The sequence below is a fragment of the Musca vetustissima genome, unplaced genomic scaffold (assembly GCF_032173495.1).
Source record: "Musca vetustissima isolate MV318-11 ecotype Yass unplaced genomic scaffold, APGP_CSIRO_Mvet_v1 utg3209, whole genome shotgun sequence".
Lineage (NCBI taxonomy): Eukaryota > Metazoa > Arthropoda > Insecta > Diptera > Muscidae > Musca > Musca vetustissima.
In genome coordinates, this window is record NW_026873685.1 from 47,120 (window position 1) to 59,559 (window position 12,440).

At 33.8% G+C, this 12,440-nt stretch overlaps 1 protein-coding gene across 1 annotated transcript; it reads left to right on the forward strand.

The window, feature by feature from the left end:
* The first annotated feature begins 6,039 nt into the window (after nucleotides 1-6,039).
* LOC133327285 (protein toll-like) lies at nucleotides 6,040-10,907 on the forward strand. The gene is made up of 2 exons (XM_061535844.1): nucleotides 6,040-7,319; nucleotides 8,804-10,907. Exons 1-2 carry the CDS (start codon nucleotides 6,040-6,042, stop codon nucleotides 10,905-10,907), a joined length of 3,384 nt encoding a protein of 1,127 aa, XP_061391828.1.
* Nucleotides 10,908-12,440: the final 1,533 nt, after the last annotated feature.

A 12,440-nucleotide genomic window follows, 5' to 3' on the forward strand; every position in this document is an offset into this window, starting at 1 on the left:
TTTCCACACTATGTGTGGATCTGCATGCCCTTTTTGCGACATTGTGATAAGTTGGCATTTGTGAAAAAAGGAAAGTAAATAGGAGAAAAAAAAAATACACCAAAAACGGAAGCATAAATTTCGTTCAACAAATTTGCAACAAAACTTTCACTTTTTTTCAACAAAACACCCACCACCCTCTACATTCTGCAGTAGTTGTGTAAAGCTAATTCAATGTAAATTTTTGTGTGTATGGAAAAACTGTAAAAAAAACTGGTGTGAACTAAACTTGCCAAACAATGTTGTTGGCCGTGGTGTTTGGTGTCGTCTTGTGGGACAATCTCCTCTTTTGTTTGAAGAGCCCTGACTGTAATTATTCACTACATGCAAGACTATCATTTGACAATGGAAAACAATGTTTTTATTTTTTTTTTCAGTTAAATAATTCAACAAACATTGTAATTTTTATGGGCAAGCATCTTTGTCATGAAAAAAATTATTCAAATTTATACAGAAATTGTCATTTGAGGGCATGTAATTAGAGAGAGATGAACAGTTGAAAAATTTGATGTTATTCGGTTCACATAATTAAGTTCATCTAATCCGATGGGAAATGGTATGATATGATTTCATATGACACGACTTTCGTAGAGATGCGATTATCCGTTCAAAAGTTGGGCTTGGAAAACTGAAATGCACCATTTGAATAATGCTCATCCAAAGATGTGGCTATGGACGGGTTTAAAAAATAGAATATAAACACAAGTCGTCAGCGCCATCTATTGAAATGGTAGATTAAAAAATCGATTAGGCATAGTAAACTATATGACACCATAGAGTAGAAATGCGACCATCTGCTCAAAAATTATACGCTTCGAAGGTTGGCCTTGAAAAACTGAAATGCGCCATCGGAATCATGCTAATCAATAGATGGCGCTGACGACGCATTCCTAAAAGTAACATACATAATTTCTTTTTAACATAATTTGTTTCGTATTGTAATATTTCAAAGAGAGTGGTCTCACAGGGAAGGTACACAAATATACTTTTTTTTGTGAAATAAATAGACCTAGAAGAATTGAAATTACATCTGAATTAAATTTTAAAGAATTGTTTTTAACTTTTCTGACAATTCAATTACAACTCCAGTAAATCCTCTTGAATGCGGTTGCAAAGAAGATATTCTAAGCTAAAAATATCCGTTTGATTTGTGTAGGTATCGTAACGCGTTCAAAAGTTATGAATAATCCCACAAAATTGTAATTTTCCGGAAACATGGCAACCCTGGCAAACATTCTTCGATATTACAAGATAGTGGATATTCTATGATATTAATATTGATTTTAACTAGATCTGTGCCATTATGCATTCAAATGTTAAAAGGAATCTAAGATTCCACTGATTTTCTGCAAACTTGGCATTACTGGCAAACACTTGTCGTCAGCGCCATCTATTGAAATGGTAGATCCAAAAATCGATTATGCAAGCTATAACTTTGTTCGTATTACAGATATTAAAATGAATATGGTGTCATATGAAAGATACAATAGTATACCTTCCTGATAAAAAGGTCAATAATTCTAATTTTTGAATGCGGAATTTAGTTTTGAAGTTTTCTTCAAATTCTCTCGATAGTATTTCTGTTACATAAATTATGGTGATGATCGTAGTAAAGTAGGCTATTTACGTTTTCATATTACACCACTTTCGTACAGATGCGATCATCTGTTCAAAAGTTACACGCTTCGAAAATTGGGTTTGAAATGCTGATGTCTCTGATTGGAATCATGTCAAAAGATGGCGCTGACGACGCGTTCTTAAAAGTTTCATACTTGTGTTTGTCATTACTTTTTTTCGCATTGTAGATATCTCAATGAAATACAATAGGATTGAAGTACTGATGTCTCTGATTTGAATCATGCTCATCAATAGATGGCGCTGTATATATCTCAATAATGCATGAAATGTCATATGAAAGTTACAGTTGTATACTTTATTGTGCAGGATAAAACCTTCAAAAATTTCATATTCCTGCGCATGAATTTACATTTTAAAGAATATTTTGTTCACTTTTCTGTTCGCACGGCAACTCTGGAAACTATCGTGAACGAGGTTACATTGAATATATTTAATTTTAAAAATATCTATTTCATCTTTACGCATTGAAGAATACCAGAAAATTGTGATTTTCCGGAAACATGGCAACCCTGGCAAACAATAATTGACACTGTCGGATTGTGTATGTTTGAAGCTATAAATATTCATTTGAATTATTTCTGTATCATTAATCATTCTAAAGTTATAAGGAATCTAAGATTCTAGGGATTTTCTGTGAATTTGGCAGCACTGGCAAACACATGTCATCAGCGCCATCTATTGGGTGGGCAAATTAAAAAATCGATGATACAAACCTCATTTATTTTTCCTATAACTTTTGACATACTACAGATATTCAAATAAAATTGGTGTCATATGAAAGGTAAAATTTCATACTTTCTTGTAAATTAACAATAATACCATTATTTTTTTTTTTAATTTTAAATATGAAATATAGTATTAAAGTTTCCTATAATTTCCCTCGGTAATATTTGTGTTATAAGAATTTGTTGCTGGTCATAGTAAAGTAGATTATTTACTCTCTCATATAATACAATTGTTATTAAAATGTTATTATCTGTACAAAAGTTATGCGTTTGAAAGTATGGATTTGAATGATTTGAATAATGCCCATCAATAGATGGCGCTGACGACGGGGGTTTTTAAAAATTGTATACCTCACTTCTTTTTGCTGCCACATCCTTTGGTGGTATTCAAATGAAAGTGGTATCATATGAAAGATATAATCGTATACTAACATGTGAAATAAATAAAATTTCAATTTTAACAGAATATTAATATTAATTTGGAGTTTTAAGATTATATTTGTAAAGTATGGAATATTGCATTGTGTGGCAGGTACCACCAGGAGTGAATCGATGGGACCATATTCAAAATGACTTTAAGTATGAAATAAATATTACGATGCCACTTTCTCATTTATTGCTAAACACATTGAAAGTTAAAAAGCGGTATTATTCATATTATATGGTCTATTTTCTTATTAACTTAAAACCACAACTAAAAGTTCAGGATAGTTTGAATGAAATCGGTTTCTCCCACCTTCGAGATGTATTGCAAAATGTATAAAAACAAATTAGGTTTTGTCTGAGTTCAACGCATTTCTATTCAACTATATTCCGAAATATACTTACTGTTCGATGCTATGCACCTACTAGTTCTCCCACAACGATTAGAAACGACATTTAATTAAATCCATTATCCATTAGAGGCTACTTAATGCGCACTCTCTCATTTATTGCTAAACACCTTGAAAGTTAACAAGTGGTATTATTCGTATTATATGGTCTATTTTCTTATTAACTTAAAACAACAACTTAAAGTTCAAGAAGAGCACTTCTTAAAACCAAAGGAAGCAATACGAAAAATGAAGAAAGAAGAAAAACGCCATCTACTCACTCACGGGCGTGGTGTTATTAAGTGACTTTTGGCAACAGTTGTTGGGAAAATAAAACAACTGAATAAATGGTCCACACCATTTAGAAAACTGAGTTATACAAAAGTAAAAAATGGCAGAAGAAAAATACGCCGACGAAGAAAAATAAAAATATTATGAAAAAGGCTTAAATGTTGGTAATTGTCGTTGAAAAGGTTGTTAAAAGACATTTCTTTTTTCTTTCTTAACTTGGCTAATGGCAAATAAATTAGCCTTATTATGCGGAATTCTTTAGAAAAGTATTTTATAATTGCAAAATATGGTTGGTTTTTGTTTTGTTGGCGGTTAACACAGAAATTTCTTGGCGTGTTACTTCTTGGAAGGACCAAATGTTTCGGTATGCCTTTTCTTTACATTTAACATTAACGCCTAAGGCTATGCAGTAAAATAAGTTGTTTGTTTTATTTTCTTGGTTTTCATTAACCACAAAAAATAGAGAAATTGTTTAATTTTTCGGACAAAAGTATTTTGCGGGAAAATGTGTTCACCACAATTATGTTTAAAAGAAGTTAAAACAAACGAAAGCTTAAGGATATAAAATAAAGGAAAAAGGGATATGATTGTGTCAGTTTTTTTTAGTGTGAGAAAAAATAGGAAGGAAACTTTTATATATCCAAAGAAAATGTGTTTTATAATTGAAATGAATATTTTTAATTTTGGATCTAAACAAAAAATAATAATAATTGCATACTTTTGGGATCATGTTGATTATTTTCTAATACAAAGCATACTTTAAGGCAAATTCAACAAATTTGTTTTTAATAACTGAAGTTATATCCGAATTATTATTATAAAGACAGAACAGAATACCCCCATATTTAAATTTTAAAACGTTATTAATTTTGCCCTTATAATTGCATATTTTTAGTTTCTATTTTTATTAACTATTAGCATAGCATACTTTGAGGCAAATATACATATTTGTTTAAACTTAAGTTTTGAAGATGACTATTACTTCTGAATCAATAGTACAAATGAACTGCTCCACAAATAAAAAATCGGTGACAGTTTCGGTTCTTCGTTCATTTTGTGCAGGTGCTTCATATTTGATTTCGTTCGACTAATCACAAATTTAGGACTTTTCATTCATTGACAAAATTATCTGAAATACTACCTTTTTCTTTAACGCAACCTTTTAAACGACATAGTTCAATGAAACTATTCTGCGTATGGAACGACCGGTACTAGGTTCGTTTCTTCCATTTATCCAGTTCCTTTAACTCAAGTCATTAATTGTTTCTTTCGTTCACCAAATTCCTTTGGATCTAATAATTCATCAAGATCTCCCGTTCAATGTCCGAATCAATTCCCGTGTATCAGTGTACGATTGAACTAAATGGAATAATGGAACTAAGTCATTGTCACTTTAAAAAATACAACCTCATGAATTGTATTAAGGAGATGGTTATTCATTCTGTATAACGCAACCATTCAATTTAGTGTCCTTAAGATCTCCAAGTGCCTTTACCAAAATGTGTTTCCTAGTTACCTAGTTCAAAAGGAACTATTCTCCAAACTGAAAGATCGGTACTAGGTCCGTTTTTTTCATCCAGATCCTTTAACTCAAGTCATTAATTTTTTTCTTTCGTTCACCAAGTTCCCTTTGATCTAAACGTTCATCTAGATATCCCCGTTCAATGTCCGAATTAATTGACGTGTATCATTGAACGATTGAACTATATAGAATCATGGAATTAATTGAATGACATTCCAAAAATACAAGTCCATGAATTTTATTAAGAGATGGTAATTAATTTTGTATAACCCAATCATTCAATTTAGTGTCTTAAAAATCTCCAAGTCCCTTTACCAAAATGTGTTCCTTTGGGTGAAGGAACTAGTTCAAAGGAACTATTTCGCAAACGGAATGAACGGAACTGGGTTCGGAATTTTCGTTCATTCAATTCATATGGCGTCAGCGATCATATTTTGTTCGTCCAGTTCCTATTGATCCAATGGTGAATTTGCCCGATTTAACCTAACGATTGGACTAAGAGGAACTAAAAAAAACTAAATTACAACGGAACTTATTAATGTTGGGATTATTAATGGTGTATTACCCAATCTTTCCAAAGTGACTCACCGAAATATCGATTTTACACCTCCAAATGTCTTCACCAAAATTAGTTTCGTTCCGTGAACGAAGTAGTGCAAAGGAACTATTCCGCAAACGGAACGGTATGTACTAGCTTCATTATTTTGTTCATCCAGTTCCTTTTCCTCAATTCGTGCAATTGTTATTCTCGTTCTCCTAGTTCCTTTCGAACCAATCGTTTATCTAGATGTACCCGTTTATTGACCTAATTAATTGGCAATGAACGCTTGAACTCAAAGTAACTAAAATAATGACCTAGTTCCTTTTGCGGTATGAAAATATTGATACGTCCGTGTTTTTAAATATTTAATATACCCTTTTCAGACTTTATTCATAAATTAATTTCCTTATTTTTCTTTTCATTTCAGAAGAACCATAAAACATAAAATCTCCCCCAACAAAAAACCCAAAAATGAATCTCAAACTAAATAGGCGGGGTCGTCTGAGAACGCCACTTGAATATCTCACAAAAATGTCAACAGCCCGCCGTAATATACTTACCCTGTTATGTTGCCTAAGCATACTTCTGCCCTTAGTCGCAGCAATTAATGAACCAGTCCCGCGATTGCGAGATCAATGTACAGAAATAAGAGATAAATGTGAATGCATCTCAATACTAAGTGATCTACAAATACAATGCCCTTACGATGAGCCCAAATTTGTCATCAATGTACGTCCCGTTGATCACATTATGATCCAGTGTATCAACATGAACTATAGAGACTATAAACTAATGCCACGAATGCAAGTTGGAAATACCACACGAGTTCAGATACAAGATTGCCCCTTGCCGGGACATTTACCAATATCGAGTATTCTGCAGCAATTGGGTGTTACCGGCTATACGACTCTAATGTTTTCCTCTAAAAATGATTTGGTGACAAATATAACACGCGACCACTTGAAGGGTCTGCATCCGCTGGCACGGCTACGCTTTAGTTCTTCTCATTTGCTGCATATGCCAGCCGATCTCTTTTCCCATGACTCGCTGAAAAATTTAACATGGATTGATTTACGTTCAAATAATGTTGAGCTACCCGCGGATATTTTTGCACCCTTGGAAAAATTGGAATTCATTGAATTGGCCAATAATCAACTGAAATCGCTGCCACGTGGCTTTTTCCGCAATCAAAAGAATTTAAAAACTCTGAATTTATGGAGCAACCAGCTGCGCAATTTAACCACGGACACCTTCCAAGATCTGAGATCACTTAAGGAATTGGACTTGAGCGATAATGGCATTGAAACATTCCATCATGACGTGTTCGCCGATCTTACAAATATGAGTAACATAAATTTGAGCTATAATCGTTTCCATTCACTGCCGGAGGGTATTTTTAAAACTAATCATAATTTGAAAATTGTGAGGTTAACAAATAATATGGTACCGCTGAGAAGTTTGCCTAAAGGATTTCTGGCAAATTTACCCGAATTAACGGAAATACGTTTAAGTACAGGATTGGAATCGATACCGGGAGATTTATTTTCAAATTCAACGGAATTGGATGTTATACTGATTACAAACAATAAATTGGGTACACTGCCAGTGGAGCTGTTTGAAAGTCAAATAAAATTACAACATTTGGATTTGTCCAATAATCAGCTGACCAATTTGCCGGATTATCTATTCCATAATACTAAAAATTTGAAAGTTCTCAAATTGCACAATAATCAATTGACGGAAATATCAGAGTAAGTATTTTGTTGTTGTTTTATTTTGTATTTTAAAATAGAAGCCCAATTGTTATTTTGTTTAAGTTCCTGTACAGAGAGAAATAGTCGAATATAGTAAATTTCGAAACAACTAGTACAAATGAACTATTCCCCAAGCGGAACTAGGTTTGGCTCATTCGTTCATTCAGTTCATTTTGCTCCAGTCGTGAATTTTTCGATCTCCTACACCCATGCGATAATTTCTCAATAACTGTTGACGTTGAGTATTGCTAGAGTAGGGTCGATCCGAAGTGAACTAGTAACATTGAACTATTCTGCAAACGGATAGATCGGAACTAGGTTTGATTCTCTTGTTCAAGTAGTTCCTTTTGCTCCAGTTTTTCATTTTTGATCCCCTTTACTTATGTAATCATTCTTTTTAAATCTTTCGACGTGGAGTAACAGTAGGGTTGGATCGTTACGAAACGATCTAATTACCTATTCCCCAAATGGAACGATCGGAACTAGTTATTTTTTATCCAGTCGTTAATTTTTTATCTCCTTTACCTATGCGAGCATTTCTCAGATCTTAAAACGTAGAGAATTAATATAATTGGGTCGTCCCGAAGGCAACTAGTAACAACAAACTATTCCGCAAACGGAATGATAGGAACTACAGGTTGGTTCTTTAGTTCACTTACTTTCTTTTGATGCAGTCGTTCATTTTTAATCTCATTTACCCATGCGATAACTTTTCATAACATTCGACATGGAGTATCACTAGAGTCGGCTTATTCCGAATCGAACTAATACAAATGGACTATTGCGCAAACGGAACGATTGGTACTAAGATTTGTTCTTTCGATCAAGCCGTTCATTTAGCTCCAATCGTTCAATTTTGATCTCATTTACCCATAAGACAATTTCTCATAACATTCGACGTGGAGTATGAGTAGTCTTGGATTGTTTCGAAACGACCCAATACCAATGAACTGTTCTGCGAAGGGAACGATCGGAACTAGTCTTGGTACCTGTAAATCATTCAGTTCCTCTAGCCGTTATTTTTTTATTTCCTATACCCATGCGATAATTTCTAATGAAACGTGGAGTATTACCAGAGTTTGGATCGTTCCGAAGCCTACTATTACAAATGAAATATTCAGCAATGGGGACAATCAGAACTAGGTCTTATTCATTTGTTCATTTGGTTTATATTGCTTCAATCATTCATTTTAGGTTTACTCTAATTAGTTTCTTCACCTAGTTCCTACCATATTTTCACCGAATTTACTGACATGTAACGATTGAACTAAATAAATGAACTAGTTCCTTTTGCAGATTCGAAAGATCAAAAAAAGATCAAAACGGTACTTACAAATTCTTTGCAGATTTTAATCTGGGCCTTAAACACTTACCTGAAATAGACAAAAATAAATTTAATTAATAAAAATATCCAATTATTAAAAATTTTCTAATAAAAATCGATTTTAATTTAAATTATTTTCTCTCTCCTTCAATTACAGTGCCCTCTTCTCAACCCTAAGCGAACTCAAAGAACTGGATTTGAGCAACAATCATTTGACCATCATTAGCAAAGATGCCTTCGCAAGGGCTCAAAATTTGGAAATTGTCAATTTGGAAAATAATCGTTTGAGTTTCAGCGAACAAATTACCACCTTCCTGGAGGCTGGCATCTCACCCGCCAACATTGCATCACCATTACAGGCGGCCATGAATTTGAAACGATTAAATTTGAAAAATAATTCCCTTATGTACATTTGTCAAGATTGGCGTATGACCTTGCCCGAATTGCAGGAACTCGATTTGAGTTACAACAATATAACGGTAATTGACGATGATGATGTTCGATTTTTGAATAAACACGAACTGCACGTAAATTTGACTCACAATCAATTGCGTATGGTGAATTTCTTTGCCATTAATATTTACGAGGAACCCATTGCTATGACACGAATCGATGTCAATGATAATCCCATGGAATGTGATTGTAGCCTTGTGCAGTTTGTACAGTACCTTAGGGGAGAGAATGGACCCAGGTTGCAACAGTTATTGAAAATTAATGCGGATAATTTACGTTGTACCTCGCCTGAGAAATTGAGTGGACAATTATTGCGCGATGTACATCCCAGGGATTTATTGTGCCCCTATGACCATAAAAATTCCAATCCGAAACGTTGTCCTCAGGGTTGTGATTGTTGGATACGTAAATACGATAATATGCTTATGGTCAACTGTAGCAATGGCAACTTGACCCATTTACCAATGCTGCCGAATATTGAGGGCCAATTGGCGGGCACAGAGCTGTATGTTGAAAATAATACTTTGGTAGAGTTACCATTGGCCACAACGCCAGGCTATAGCAGTGTGGTGAAGATTTATGCTGCGGGCAACAATTTATCCTCCATTGAAGGTTCCCAGTTGCCAAATAATTTGGCGCTTTTCGATGTGCGCCGCAACAATTTGAAATACTTCAATGAGAGCACAATTAACTTTTTGAATGAAAGCCAGGCCTTGAAGCTGTTGTATCTGTCGGGAAATCCCTGGAATTGTGACTGTGATGCCAAGCCGCTGTTTATGTTTGCCCAAAGAAAATACGATTTAATTGAGGATTTCAGTCAAATGGCCTGTGTCAACTTCCCCACAGCCAAATATATCGGTGAGCTATCGATTACCGATATCTGTTCCGAAAATGATATCTACCTGGCCATGGGTATTGCCATTTCCGTAATGGGTCTGCTGATTGGATCCCTGGCCGCTTTGTACTACAAATACAATAAGGAAATTAAAATTTGGTTATATGCCAAGCGTTGGCCTTTTGTCATGTGGTGTATCACCGAGAAGGAATTGGACAAGGATAAGAAATACGATGCCTTCATCTCCTATTCACACAAGGATGAACAGTTTATTGCGGAATATTTGGTGCCAGAGTTGGAAAATGGTAATCCACGCTATAAATTGTGTGTCCACGTGCGAGATTGGCTAGTCGGTGAGTGTATACCCGATCAGATAATACGTTCGGTGGAAGATTCCTGTCGAACGATTGTGGTGTTGTCACAAAATTTCATTGATTCCGTCTGGGCGAAAATGGAGTTCAAGGCGGCCCATCAGGCGTCGCTGAATGAGGGCAGGGCACGTATAATTGTGATTATTTACGGTGACATTGGTAATATTGACAATTTGGATTCGGATCTTAAGGCCTATTTGAAAATGAATACCTACTTGAAATGGGGTGATCCATGGTTCTGGAGCAAATTGCGTTATGCTATGCCTCATCATACGGTAAATGAGAATGATATGCGAGGTCTGGTGAAGACGGCACTGAAGGGGTCAACGGATGATAAATTGGAGTTGATAAAACCATCACCGTTATCACCGGAACTGACCACACCACCAGGAGAGAATACCAAAAATCCATTGGTTGCCCATTTAAATGGTGGTGGGGGTGGTGCCGCCACACAGACAGCGGTCACATTTGCCAATGGTAAGACACCGGCCTATTATACCAGTGGCAAGACGACAACAACAACGACCACAACAACAATGCCAAATGGTCATATCAATGGAGCCTTCATCATCAACACAAATGCCAAGCAGAGCGATGTATAGAATTGGGAGAAGGCGGAAATGTTTCAATTTGATGATGTTCTCTACCGATGAAACATTTTAAACGCTCTCTCTTTCGGCTCTTGTTCTCAAATTCCAATATGGATTTCCAAATCATCATCATTCATTCAGAATCAGCAACAGACCCAGAAATCTCAAAAAGATCATCATCGAGATCACATCACAACAATCCTCTCTCTCTCATCATTCATTCAAACAAAACAAACGAACAACCAAACAAACCAATCAACCACCACCATCACCACCAAATGAATATCAAACGGACTGAAGTGCTTTAAAAAGCTTCAAATTACAACAAAAAATAAACCGCAAACAAAATAAAAATGAAAAACATTTGTAATTTGTTCTTAAATATGATTTTTTTACACATTTCCTTTAAACAAAATATTTTTTGCAAATATTGTGTTCAAAACTTTTAATTAAAAAAATGACAAAAAACAAATTTAAATCAATTTGTAACAACAACAAACAATTATTAACAAATAAAGCTTTCTTTTCCAAACTACTTAATTACCAATTAACAAAAAATTATAATTTTTAAATGACTTGTAATTTATATAAATATAGAAATAATATTAAGTTTTTATTTTTTATTGTAATATTACAAAAAAAAAAGAACTCGCCTTATTTCAAATCTCAATTTTAAATTAATTTTAAGAAAATGCGCAAAATGTTCAATGAACTTTCGTTTAATTTCCTCTTTTTTTTAGAAGACATGCAATATTGTTTTTAAACACTCAAATATAGCTTTTAAATACACACACACACACATATATTTAATTAAATCGTATCGTTAATTTTAAGTTTTTAAAGCTCTTAAATAATAAACCAGCAAATAAAACAATGGGAAAGATATACATATAAATATAAGTAAGATAAGAAGTAAATAAACAAAATGGAAAATAATAAACTATATATGTAATTAAAAATATAAACTACTTATACATATACACACAAAATAAAACAACAAATAAATTATATAAAAAAATTATTGTTTTTATTTTTTATTATTTTATTTTAACGCATTCCCAGACATTGTATGGACTTGAGTACTAGGAAAAAAGGATAAAGGTCACAGTGGAAACAAATTTTTATATTCAAGAAGATGTAGCCCTTCTAAATAGGTCATTTGAAAGAACAAGTAGGGTCAACTTCTCTATATAAAATTTTGTTCTATTAACAAACCTATGGAAGGTATTCCGTCTATGGAGGATATACAGAGATATATTCTCTATATTAACCGTTTTCAATACATAAAATAATGACTTCTAGAACCGTGGAAGTTCTCATTCTATAGAGAACTTATACAAAATCTATTTTTTACAAATATTTTCTATAGATGATATAGAAAATCAGTTTATAATACGTATCTAAGCATAGAAGATCTATACAGGATATATATTTACAGAATCCCATAGGTCTTTATTAAAAATTTCCTTTACAATGTTTTCTATCCTCATAAAGGAGCTGTTTCCGATGGAAAGATCTCAAAACATAGAAGAACCTGTAAGTAGC

What these genes read in the sequence shown, in the direction of transcription:
- LOC133327285 (XM_061535844.1), top strand. Translation starts at nt 6,040, where the DNA reads ATGAATCTCAAACTAAATAGGCGGGGTCGTCTGAGAACGCCACTTGAA. An exon ending in CAATTGACGGAAATATCAGA is followed by an intron (nt 7,320 to 8,803) that starts GTAAGTATTTTG and finishes CTTCAATTACAG; the next exon opens with TGCCCTCTTCTCAACCCTAA.